A 12,226-nucleotide genomic window follows, 5' to 3' on the forward strand; every position below is an offset into this window, starting at 1 on the left:
AAGAGGAAGAAATAGAATTTTATTAGGTAACTTTAAATCAAAGATGGGAGGCTCCTACAGCAATTGAAGAGGCAACCACAAGACTAAGGTGTAGAAAAATAAGATCTGCCCTGAGGTCGATCACTATTATAACAACTATTTAAAAGCAAACTGACAATATAATCGTCCTCCACTTGCAACATTTGGATGTCTGAATCCTGAAACAATGCCACAAATTCCCAGAGGATGAGGTTAGTGAGAAAAAAAGATGCTGTACAGAGAACCAAGCACAACCCCTTCCAACATGATTGAACCAATAACTAGGGAGATCCAGAAGCCACCCACTAAAGCTGTCCAAAAGCTTGCAGACTGAAAAGACAGCAACAAATTTTCTGCTTTTCTTTCAGACATTCCAAGTATAAACTGCAGGATTTAAAAAGAGGCATTAAAAACCACTGTTGGGCATGCTCATTAAAATTAGGAAGCTTTGAATTAAGAAATTTAGCTTTGACATCTTGCAATCTCAAGTTTTAGGATAAATCCTCAGCATGCAACATGTCACAATGACAATATTGTAGAGTCAAGAATTCAATCACTGAAGTCTTATTTTGGCAAAACAGCAGACAGTTGCAAATCAACTGCAATTAATGTTCTGATAATTAAGGGCATAGGGCACAACAACAAAATATAGTTGTTGAGAACAGTGACCTGCAGTTTCCAAGTATCTGTGCCATGTTTACAAACTCTACCCACAAACAAATGGCGACTTACGAAGAAACATAAAAGAGGAGACCATTCAGCCCTTTGAGCTTTCTCCACCATTCATCCTGAACATGGCTGATTGTCCAATTCAATAGCCTAATCCTGTTTTCTCCCCATAACCTTTGACCCTGTTTGCCCAAGTGCCATATCCAGTCGTCTTGTATACATTCAACGTTTTGGCATGACTTGATACCTTCTGAAGGGAAAAGGAAGGGGGGAAATAGAGGAGCATCAGACAAATTGATGCAAAACTGCAGAAAAAGACAACGCGGAGTGAAATAAAACGACCTCCGACTATATAAGTAGACATGATGTTGGTATGCCGGCGTTGGACTGGCGTAAACACAGTAAAAAGTCTGACAACACAGTATATTATCAAATAAATAGGTTGGACTAAAACCTGGTGTTGTCAGACTTTTTACTATATAAGTAGAAACAGGTTTGGCTGAGGGGGAAGGGTGAAAACTGATGGGGGGAAAAATTCTTACTGATCAAGTAACATTTCACATTAGCTAAATTGAAAATCTGCAAACAATTTAATAAGATGCGCCGTGAATTTAAAAAAACACATAGGTTTCTATATAAGAACATAAGAAATAGGAACAGGAGTAGGCCATCTAGCCCTTTGAGCCTGCCCTGCCATTCAATAAAATCATGGCTGATCTGTCGTGGCTCAGTTCCACATTCCCGCCCTCTCCCCATAACCCTTAATCCCCTCGCTTATCAAAAACCCATCAACCCGCATCTTAAAAATATTTAGCGAGGCAGCCTCCACCACTTCAACGGGCAGAGAATTCCAGAGATTCACCACCCTTTGAGTGAAGAAGTTCCTCCTCAACTCCGTTCTAAACCGCCCCCCCTTTATCTTGAGGCTGTGCCCCCTAGGCCTACTGTCCTTTCTGAGCGGGAAGAGTCTCTCCACCTCTATCATATCCATCCCATTCATCATCTTATACGTCTCAATGAGATCTCCCCTCATTCTTCTAAACTCTAACAAGTACAAGCCTAGTTTATTCAGCCTCTCCTCATAGCTCAACCCCCTCAACTCCGGTATCAGCCTAGTAAACCTCCTCTGCACTCCCTCCAAGGCCAAAATATCCTTGCGTAAGTGCGGCGACCAAAACTGCACACAGTACTCCAGCTGCGGCCTCACTAATGCCCTATACAGCTGCAGCAAGACCTCCCTGCTTTTATATTCAATCCCCCTCGCTATGAAGGCCAGCATCCCATTCGCCTTCCTGACCACCTGCTGCACCTGCAGGCTGGGTTTTTGCGACTCATGCACAAGGACCCCGAGGTCCCTCTGCACCGTCGCCTGCTGCAGTTTTTCACCATGTAAGTAATAGTTCTTCCTACCAAAGTGGACCACCTCACACTTGCCAACGTTAAATTCCATTTGTCAGTTCCTGGCCTGTTCGCCCAGCCTATCTAGATCCTTCTGCAGACTCTCCACACCTTCCGTGCAATTTGCCGTTCCACCAATCTTGGTGTCATCAGCAAATTTCGACACCATACACTCGGTTCCCTCCTCCAGGTCATCTATATAAATGGTAAATAGCTGAGGCCCCAGCACCGACCCCTGGGGCACTCCACTAGTCACCAATCCGAATAGCACCCATTGACCCCCACTCTCTGCTTCCTATTTGACAACCAATCCTCTATCCACACTAACACCCTACCCCCAACTCCATGCCCCCTTACCTTCTGCAATAACCTCTTATGAGGTACCTTGTCAAACACCTTCTGAAAATCAAGACCACATCCACCTGCTCTCCTCTGTCCACCACCCTAGACACATCCTCATAGAACTCCAATAAATTTGTCAGACACGACTTCCCCTTAACAAAACCGTGCTGCGGTTATAAACTGTTGTGCGAACTGAGAGACCAGCTCGACGGGTGTAAGGCCCTGAAACATTCTGTACTGAGGAGTTTTTAAAACAACCACGTACACATCATCTTCATTTTATTTTATTCCTCCCTCCTATTTCATCACTTCTGCCCAGTTTACCTTGTGCCTTGAAGTCACCCTGAGAATGGTTGCCATTGCAAAGCCGCTAACCCGCCTGCAGAATAACAGATCAGCTCCTGCTAGGCGACCGCCAGCTACAGTGGAGGCACTAAGCACCGCCCTCATCCCATTCCAGGCTCGCCCCTTTCCCCATCTCGAAGCTGATTGGGCATTCCCTGAATCACGCGGGAAGACACCCGCACTTTGGATTGGTCCGCTGTCACGTCCATCAGCTCCCCTCCCCAGTCCCGCCCCTTGAAGCTGCATCACTCGGGAACACCGTCCGCGATCCCGATTGGTCGGTCAATGCGTCCAATCGATCTCCTCTCCTCCCTATGTCGAATCTGATTGGATCTTCCCTGTGGAATGCGGGAACATGCACGATCCCAATTGGTCAGTCGCCACGTCCATCAAACCCGTCCCGCTCTCGCGCGAGACCCGAACACCTAACCGTCGAACGATTTGACAAAAAGGCGACCTTTTGGCGTCAGCGCTTATTTTTTAAATTATTGTTAGACTTTCCCGTAGCCATCGCATTTAAAATTAGGAAGACTGATCTCCCCGGGGGAAAAAGCATTAATCATGTCGCTAGTGTTTGGTTGCCGCTGGGTCATGTGACGGTGCTGGGAAGATGGCGTCGCCGAGTGCGGGTAAATTCCAATTTGTTTCTGAGAGAGAGAGAGAGAGAGGAGCCTCTGCTGAGCGGACATCGCTCCCTGGCACCCGGCTACTCCATCCTCTCACAATCCAGACTCCCGTGAAAAGAATGGACGTGTGCTTTATCTTTATCTTTGGAAAACAAATCGTGTCATAATTCTCTGTTTTAAAATGTTGGCGGGTTACTACAGCCCCAGTCAGAGCTGTCAGTCTGACAAAATATTCAGGAGTGAAACTGACTGGAAAGGGAGGGGAGAGTTAAAACTTACTTAACTTAACCTGGGCATTATTTTACTCTGCCCCCGGGTTAATTTATTTCGAATTAGGGGTTATATTTCGAAAGTGAAGTTTCATTGTTGTGGAGATTTGACAAGTCTGTCTTCACGACTTGACGATAACGCAACAGATTAAAAGCAGCAAGTGCTGGAAAAGCTGGCAGTATCTGTGGAGAGAGCAGCGGAGTCAACATTTCGAGTCCCATCTGACTTTTTCGGAACTCTTTCAAGTCTAATACGATTATTCTTCCCAAGAAAACTTCTGCTGGATTCATAAGGGACTCGAAACGTGAACTATTAATATCATACTTGGCTCATCTCAATTCACCCAGAGGATCCTAATGCTACTTTTAACCCACACTCTGCTCTACATTGTAGCATCTAATTATTATTATTGTTTTTAAAACCACTCCAAACCTGTGCTGTCTTATACTGCTTGAAAACTCTGTTTGAAGAGGTATTTGATTTTATTATTGTCACATGTATTAGTATACAGTGAAAAGTATTGTTTCTTACATGCTATGAAGATAAAGCGTACGGTTCATAGCGAAGGAAAGGAGAGGATGTAGAATGTAGTGTCACAGTCATAACCACAGTGTAAGGAAAGATCAACTTAATAAAACATAGATCCATCCAAATGTGTGATGGCAGCAGGGAAGAAGCTGTCCTTGAGTCAGTTGGTATATGACCTAAGGCTTTTGTATCTTTTCCCGATAGAGGCAGGCAGAAGAATGTCCAGGGTGCGTGGGAGCCTTAATTATACTGGCTGCTTTGCCTAGGCAGCAGGAAATATAGACAGAATCAGTGGATGGGAGGCTGGTTTGTGTGATGGATTGGGCTACCTTCATGACCTTTTGTAGTTCCTTGCGGTCTTGAGCAGAGCAGGAGCCATACCAAGCTGTGATATAACCAGAAAGAATGCTTTCTGTGGTGCATCTGTAAAAGTTGGTATGAGTTGTAGCTGACGTGCCAAATTTCCTCTTTTTTCTGAGAAAGTAGCGATGTTAGTGGGCTTTGTTAACTATAATGTCGACATGGGGGAGCCACAACAGGTTGTTGGTGATCTGGACACCTAAAAACCTGAAACTCCAAACCATTTCTACTTTGTCCCTGTTCATATAGACTGGAGCATGTGCTCCTTTATGCTTCCTGAAGTCAATGACAATCTCCTTCGTTTTGTTGACATTGAGGGAGATAATTTTGTTGCTTCTCCACTTCACCAGATTCTCTATCTCATTCCTGTACTCTGTCTTGTCATTTTTTGAGATCTGTCGCACTACGGTGGTGTCGTCAGCAAACTTGCAAACCGAATTGGAGGGAAATTTGGCCAGACATTTCTTGATCATCGTGTCATACTGCATGTTTGGTTCGTCATGCCTATGTTAGCTTTTTGTCAGTCCAAGTCTCCTGATCTTTCTCAATGGTCTTTGTTTTCTTTTACATGTATAAGTATACATTCAGTTCCACTCAATACTTAAGTCTGCCACAAGTGCCATTTTCCCCAGTGCTTTTCAGATAATAACAAGTTGCTTTGAAAAGAAACATTTTCCTCAGTTTCTACACTCTCCATGCGTAACAGTTCTATGATTTTGACTGGAATCCCTCGTCTCTGGTACCATCCTGGTACATCTGTTAATTGCTGCATGCAGCAAACTTATGTCCTTCAACCCTGCTTCATTTCAAGATTATGCTTGGCCCTGGTTTCCCAGGTACACTGCCATGCGTGATTGACTGAACTGTTAATATTAAAAATATGCTGCATGTTCACACGTATAATGGAAACTGCCTATGCAAATTTGTTAGTCTCTCTAACGAAGATGCTAAATGTGGGCTTTGAACATTAAAAGCTGGACATAAATAAGTACAGAATGGAAGACCTTTTAATTGGATGCTGGATCATATCTGCATAACTGGCTCATTTAAAAGCTGCCATGTAACCCTATTTCACTTGAAGGCAACAGTAACACTACATTCTGCACTTGTTCCCTTCTCTATGAATGGTATGCTTTGTCTACATAGCTTGCACGAAACAATACTTTTCACTGTACGGTAATACATGTGACAATAATAAATCAAATCAGTAGAAATCTTTTCCCCAGTGGACAGAATGTCAATTGAAAATTTAAAAACTTGAGATTAGTAGCTTTTTAGTTGGTGTGGGTAGTTATTAAGGGATATGCAACCAAAGGAGGCAAACAGAGCCATGATCTAATTGGTGGAAGAAGCTTGAGAAGCTGAACAACATTCTCCTGTTCCTATGTTTCTATGAGTTTTGACTTTATTAGTAGATTGCCTAGTACGTTATTTAGAAAGAAAAACTGGTGTATGTGCAGATGTCTGTCCATCTTCCTGTGACATTGAAACTGCCCATCTAAACATAATGCCTGACAGCCAGTAGTTTGTGTTGAGAGAGGTCAAGTTTCTAAAGTCTGTCCGCTATCCATCTTTTGTAAAGGAAAGCTTGCCGTTATAAATTTACTGTGAGCATCACCACAGATAAATTGTTAGCTCTGTTAAAATCCTTGAGTTGGTCTCACTAAATTTATTAGCATATTGAATTTAATAGGTAATGCTGTAGTGTTGATTTCTGTTATTCTGTATTGCTCCAGAGATGGTGCTGTATCCCCTCTGTTACAAGACATACACTAGTTTACAATAGACCTCAGGCTAAAGTATGATAATATTCATGTTTTCTCTACATAAATCCAGTATTGGAGCTTTGATAGTTGTGTATAGGATTCTGAAAGGACTGTACACATTCAACTGCTGGATGTGACAATTTGAATGTGTTAACTCCTTGTCTAATTTTTCTCTCCTGGGGCCAAAGTAAACATGGAGAATACATGGTTCTACTACAACCTTGCTGTTAATTTATGAAAACCACTGGGCCACCAGTGTATGTCTTGTAGAATATGTGATCTGAACACTCCTGGCCTCTTATTTATATTCTGCTTCTTTGCCATTAGGTGCACATTTGGAGCAGTCTTTGCTGAGCTTTGAGAAACTAGATCGAGCTTCACCAGATTTATGGCCAGAACAAAGTAAGATATTTCTGTGATAATTTACCCATAGAATACAACTGATGTTTATCAAATTAAAAACAAAATGGATAGCGCAAACTGAGCAATTGGTGTTGAAAGGAATGGAACCTACAGCGCACCACACAGAAGCCCCATGTGTATTAAGAAGGGATCTTGTATGACCACTTTATGATGCAAATAATGCATCATCTATGGAATGATCTGAACATTTCATGGAGGTAACAGCGCATGCCATGGGAGAGCCTACAGTCTGTAAATTGCATCCTGGCACAGTGGTTAGCACTGGTGCCTCACAGCGTCGGGGGCCCAAGTTCGATTCCTGGCTAGTGTCGCTGTCTGTGCGGAGTCTGTACGTTCTCCCCATGTCCCCGTAGGTTTGGTCTGGTTATGTCCCACTGTCTGAAAGACATGCTGATTAGGTGCATTGGTCATGCTAAATTCTCCCTAGTGTATCCGGACAGGTGCTGGAGTGTGGCGACTAGGGGATTTTCAGAGTAATTTCATTGCAGTGTTAATGTCAGCCTACTTTTGACACCAATAAATAAGCTTTAATATAAATAGATTGGGTGGCACAGGGTGGTCGCATTCCATGGTTGCACTATAGGGCTGAAAAGCCATAGCTAATTGCATGGGTTGAACAGTGCACACTGTATTAAAAGATGTTAGTTAACTTGCTCCAAATTACAATAGGGCTGTATAAAAGTTGATAGAAATGTTAAGTTCCTGTGAGTTGAAATATTGCTATATCAACAATAAAGAGGACGACTGAAATAAACTCTATAAAGTGTGTTGTTGTCAAATATAGTTCCATAAAGAGGTGGAATAGGTTAATATACTATTCTTGTACTGGAATTTGAGCCAAGACTGTTGATGATAGAAAACTCCTGTCTGAGCTGATTGCAAGAATCCAATGTGAAATGCATATATGAGGTCCAAACTCAGTTCCTAGTGTGTGAAGCTGAATCGAATTTGGTACTTAAATCTGAGGCGAGAACTAGTATGAGAGATTGGGAAAATTCGCATCAGTATTGAAGAAGTGCCCAAATATGGGGCACAACATTAGGTCAGAGCAAAGAGAGATTTTCGGCCTTGGGAATCTCCAAAGTGAAACACTATTTTGTTCTTCAACACTGACGCTTCTCACAGCAGTATAAAGAAAATCACCCAATCTCATTGTCTCTTTCAGTGCCAGGGGTAGCGGAATTTGCAGCATCTTTCAAAAGTGTAAGTATCTTTGCAATTTGATGGCTTGATAATTTTCTAATTTTTAGAAATTAAATATGGGACGTATTCATCATTTGATATTTTTACTCTAAGTAGCAAATTTGTGTCAAGCCCCTCAATAATTTTATATATTTCAATGAGCTCACGTCATTCTTCTAAACTCAATGAAATGAAGACTTGGACTACTCATTGTTTTCTCATGGTCTTGGGAACCTTCATTGCACTCACTCTAAGGCAAATATATCCCCCTTAGGAAAGGAGACAAAACTGTACAGAGTTTCTAAGTGTGGTCTCATCAATATCCAATCCGGTTGTAGCCATATTTATTTACTCTCCTGCCGCGATCCTGTTGTACTAAAGGCTAACACACTGTTTGCTTTCTGAATTTCTTTCCTTCCTGATTGCCTGTTTATGTGCATGTTAACATTCTGTGATTCATGTATGAGGTCACAGGTCCTTCTGAATTCCAATTGTTTCTTGTCTCTCACCATTTAAAGCAATAATTCTAATTTTCTATCCTCCCTACCAAATGGATAACTTTACATTTCTCTGCTTTATATTCCATCTTCCACACTCTTTTCAATTGGTTTTTGTTCCTCGGTGGCCTCTTCGCATCCTCCTCGCAGCTTACTCTCCTGCCTAACTTTGTGTCATCGGCAAACTTAGATACATTACACTCAGTCTCCTCATCTAAACCATTGATATAGATTGTAAGTAGTTGAGGCTTCAGCACTGATCCTTCTGGTGCCCTGCTAAATTAGTTTAGGCTGTTGGTCTGCTCCCTGTCCATTAATCAATCCTTAGTTCATATTGAATAGCGCTAACGCAGCTTTCATCCCTTCTATGATTTTTCTATAGTGATATGTCCAGTGAGATGGTTTTTATCCTACCACCGTAGTGAGTAGCATCAATCACAAAGGTGTAAGTGCGGTGTTAATGTACCCATTCCCACAAACTCTTTTTCTAGAAGGAAAATACAAAATTCAGTCAGTAAAGCATGAATTGTAAAGTACTTTAACAAATTAAGGCTAATTTCCAGTTTTGTTTTGTAGCCTATTACCAGCTCTCCACCCAAATGGATGGCAGAACTTGAGAAGGATGATATTGACATGCTTAAAGGTATTGACTGTGTTTAATCTCTGCATTAATGAACTGCCATTCAACCTAGGATTGTTTAGTGGACCAGGGCCTTGGAGTACTAATGCATGGTGCTACAAGTGGGAGCTATGAAAAAGGAATGACTTCTATTTATCTAACACCTTTCAGAACCCTAGAACAGCATGGAACACGTTACAAGGACGGCAGGTGGTAAAATTAGGCCTAAGAAACATTATATGTGATCACAAAGAACATAAAGTGTAAGAGGGAGGTGAAAAAGATTGAATGCTAGAAGAAAATAATTTTAAAACATAACATTACAAAAGCAAATGGAAAGGCAATGTTTAGTTTAACTGAGTCATCTAACACTCACTTTATGAAGGGAATCAAAATTCGAAAGAGAATGATATGTCGGAGAGATTCAGTGTTTAGTTTCAATTTTTAGAAAGTCAGAACATAGAAGTACTTGAGAGGGAAGGCTAGCAACTAGTGCATCTAACCATAAAGAGGAATCTTGATCTTTTTTGAAATAGTGTAAGGCAAGTTGTTTAAACATTAAGCCCTGATGAGATGCATTATGATCACAGCTGCTGTTAATACTGAAATTAAACAAGCCAGCAAAGATGCTGTAGCATGTAGTCCTGGACCTTGGAATGTCAGTCTGCAACACCCGGTCGAGGACAGATTATTGAAAGATCAAGTTTTGGGCAGATCAAAGAGTGTCTTTCACAGAGTTGATGTTTGTCTTGCTGTGCGTGCCTGGAAACAGGCCATAGAGCAAGAGTCCTGTGTCACAAAACTGCTCTGTATTAACTCCAACAAATGCCATTGCATCTCTCTCCAGACCCTCGTTGCATATTCCATAAGGTGGTGTGCAGCCATTTCTTCCCCCTCACAGCCACTTTGGGTGTGGTGGGGCAGAGACTTCAGAGAGCATTTGACATGCATGTCCTTCTCACCACTAAGATGGTTAGTGCTTACTTCAAAGTTCTGGCAATGAGGCATTCTACGAAATAACCTCAAAAGCCTGCTCAGGAAATGATCTAATGTGATCCACCATCTCCTTTTTCCTCCGGGCCTTGAGGAGATTACATGTAAACCGCTGCTTGATGAATTTGGGGTAAAAGGTATTTTTCTGAACAAATTTTTCCATGAGGGAGAGATGATACAGCATGGTCCAACTGCTTGGAGCGCTATGTGGTAGCATGGCCAGACCCACCCTTTGCAATGCAGGACCTGTAGAATGTTACTATGTCATGACACTTGATGTTTGCATACCAAGGATCTCCGCACAGCTTCATGCAGTCACATACAAAGGGGGCCACTTGGATGAGGGTGCATTAGGTACGTTTTTCCCTCCCTCATCCAAAAATTTGTACACGATCCATCTTTGACCTTCAGATGAACTTGAAGAAAACTTGGGTGACAGTTGCAGTGCAGGACCAGTGTGTGGGCTAAACCTGTGCCACCTAACCTACACATCTTTGGACACTAAGGGGCAATTTAACATGGCCAATGCACCCAACCTGCACATCTTTGAACTGTGGGAGAAAACAGGAGTATTGTGGGAAGCCCACACAGACACGGAGAGAATGTGCAAATTCCACACAGTCACCCATGGCTGGAATCGAACCTGGGTCCCTGGCACTGAGAGGCAGTAATGGTGACCATTGTGTCAGCGTGCTGACCTGTGCTGGTGACAGGAAGGACTGGGAGGCCATGTTGTCTTTTGGCTTCAGGTCATACAGCTTAACATAAAAAGAGTTGCTGATCCTCAATGTCAGACTGCAATGACTTTACAGAGCTGTCTTCTTCCTTCAGGTTGCTGATCAGAAGTCTGTCTGGGCACCTTTTAGACGAAGAAATGTGAGCCTGCTCCACAGAGTGGATGCTGGACCTTAAGATAAACTTGGAGGTGTCCGAGGCAAAGAACGAGTTTGTGGGCTCTTCATCTTTTAGCGATCCTCCTAGGCATCAACCCCATTGACAGTAGCCTGAGCAGATTCTACATGCATTTCTGGAGTCGGAACATTTCCCTCTATCTCTGTCTTGCGTCTGAACATCTTTTCAGGGTGAAAAACCTTCAGACTGGAGGAACGGCAATTGTTTCCTCCTGACCAGATGGATGGCCATGGGACCACTAGTTTGACCACCATCTGTAACTGTTGGTGTTCTCAGGGCCTCTTGTTGCCTTCATCATCTGTGGTCTGGGGATTCAATGGCTCCCATTGTGCATTGGTGCTTAGCCGCTTATTTTTTTGGTGGCTGCTAACTTGTCATTCATAATCTCAGGCGGAGGTGATACTGGAAGAGTTAGCTTAAAATGGCCACTTTTTACTGTTCAACAGAATAGTGACATTTAATTTCTTTAGTGTTTTCTGCTGACGAGTTTTGCTGATCGCCTTTAGCCAGGGCCCTTCTTGTTCTGCCACCTCCTTTTCCCTTGATTCTTCCTTTGCCAACAGAGGTGGAGGTATTTTGTCAGTGTCTTCTGGAACTTCTGCAATTTGCTCAGGAGCCTTGCCTCCTTTTGCAGTATCTTTTGTGTTAGTACTTTGCTTTTGTACATGAATCTCCCTTGTAAATTTCTTTGTTGCTCTCCCACTGATTATTTGTGCATACGTTGCAACCCGTTTTGGGTGAACCTGCAGAAGGTGGTGCTGCAGTTGGCAGCAATGTGTCTGTTTTTGCCTCTGGTGCATCAGACTCCAGGCTGCCCCACATAGAGGAAATAGTTTTGACTTCCTCCAGTGGTGAAGCTGGAGGGAGAATGGTGGGTGGCTCTATTCGTGTCTGTTTTCAAGGTCACCTTGACTTGTAGTTTGCTGGTGCAAATACCAAAGTCTTTGACTTCAGTGCTGTTTCCATTTAGCTCCACATACCTAGCGACTAACATGAGCACATCCACCACAGGGATGTGGGGATTGTGTAGGAGGATGGTGACATCCCTGTCCCGCTGCTTTAGCAGAATAAACAAGCTCTGAGGTCACGATGGAGAGGGTCCCTTGGTCACCTTTCTCCCTAACTGCCTTCAGGTGCATCCCACAACTCTTCTGAAGGTGTCGTCGAAGTACCACTGGGGAGACCTTGCAGGCAAAAGATATCTGCAGCTTTAAATCCACAGTAATTCAACAGCACCCACTTCATGAAGTAGATCCGGTCCATGGGACGAGTCCTCTC

General features: G+C 42.9%; 1 protein-coding gene across 1 annotated transcript in view; it reads left to right on the forward strand.

Annotated features, from left to right (window-relative positions):
• lin52 (lin-52 DREAM MuvB core complex component) overlaps positions 1-12,226 on the forward strand; it is a 100,231-nt gene that overhangs the window by 22,502 nt on the left and 65,503 nt on the right. Inside the window, exons 6-8 of the mRNA XM_080202292.1 lie at positions 6,650-6,724; positions 7,911-7,948; positions 9,001-9,067. Coding sequence (XP_080058418.1) covers positions 6,650-6,724; positions 7,911-7,948; positions 9,001-9,067 — 180 coding nt within the window. The remainder of the gene's footprint in view (positions 1-6,649; positions 6,725-7,910; positions 7,949-9,000; positions 9,068-12,226) is intronic.

The sequence above is a fragment of the Carcharhinus amblyrhynchos genome, chromosome 14 (assembly GCF_965287045.1).
Source record: "Carcharhinus amblyrhynchos chromosome 14, sCarAmb.v2.hapA, whole genome shotgun sequence".
NCBI classification, from domain to species: Eukaryota; Metazoa; Chordata; class Chondrichthyes; order Carcharhiniformes; family Carcharhinidae; genus Carcharhinus; species Carcharhinus amblyrhynchos.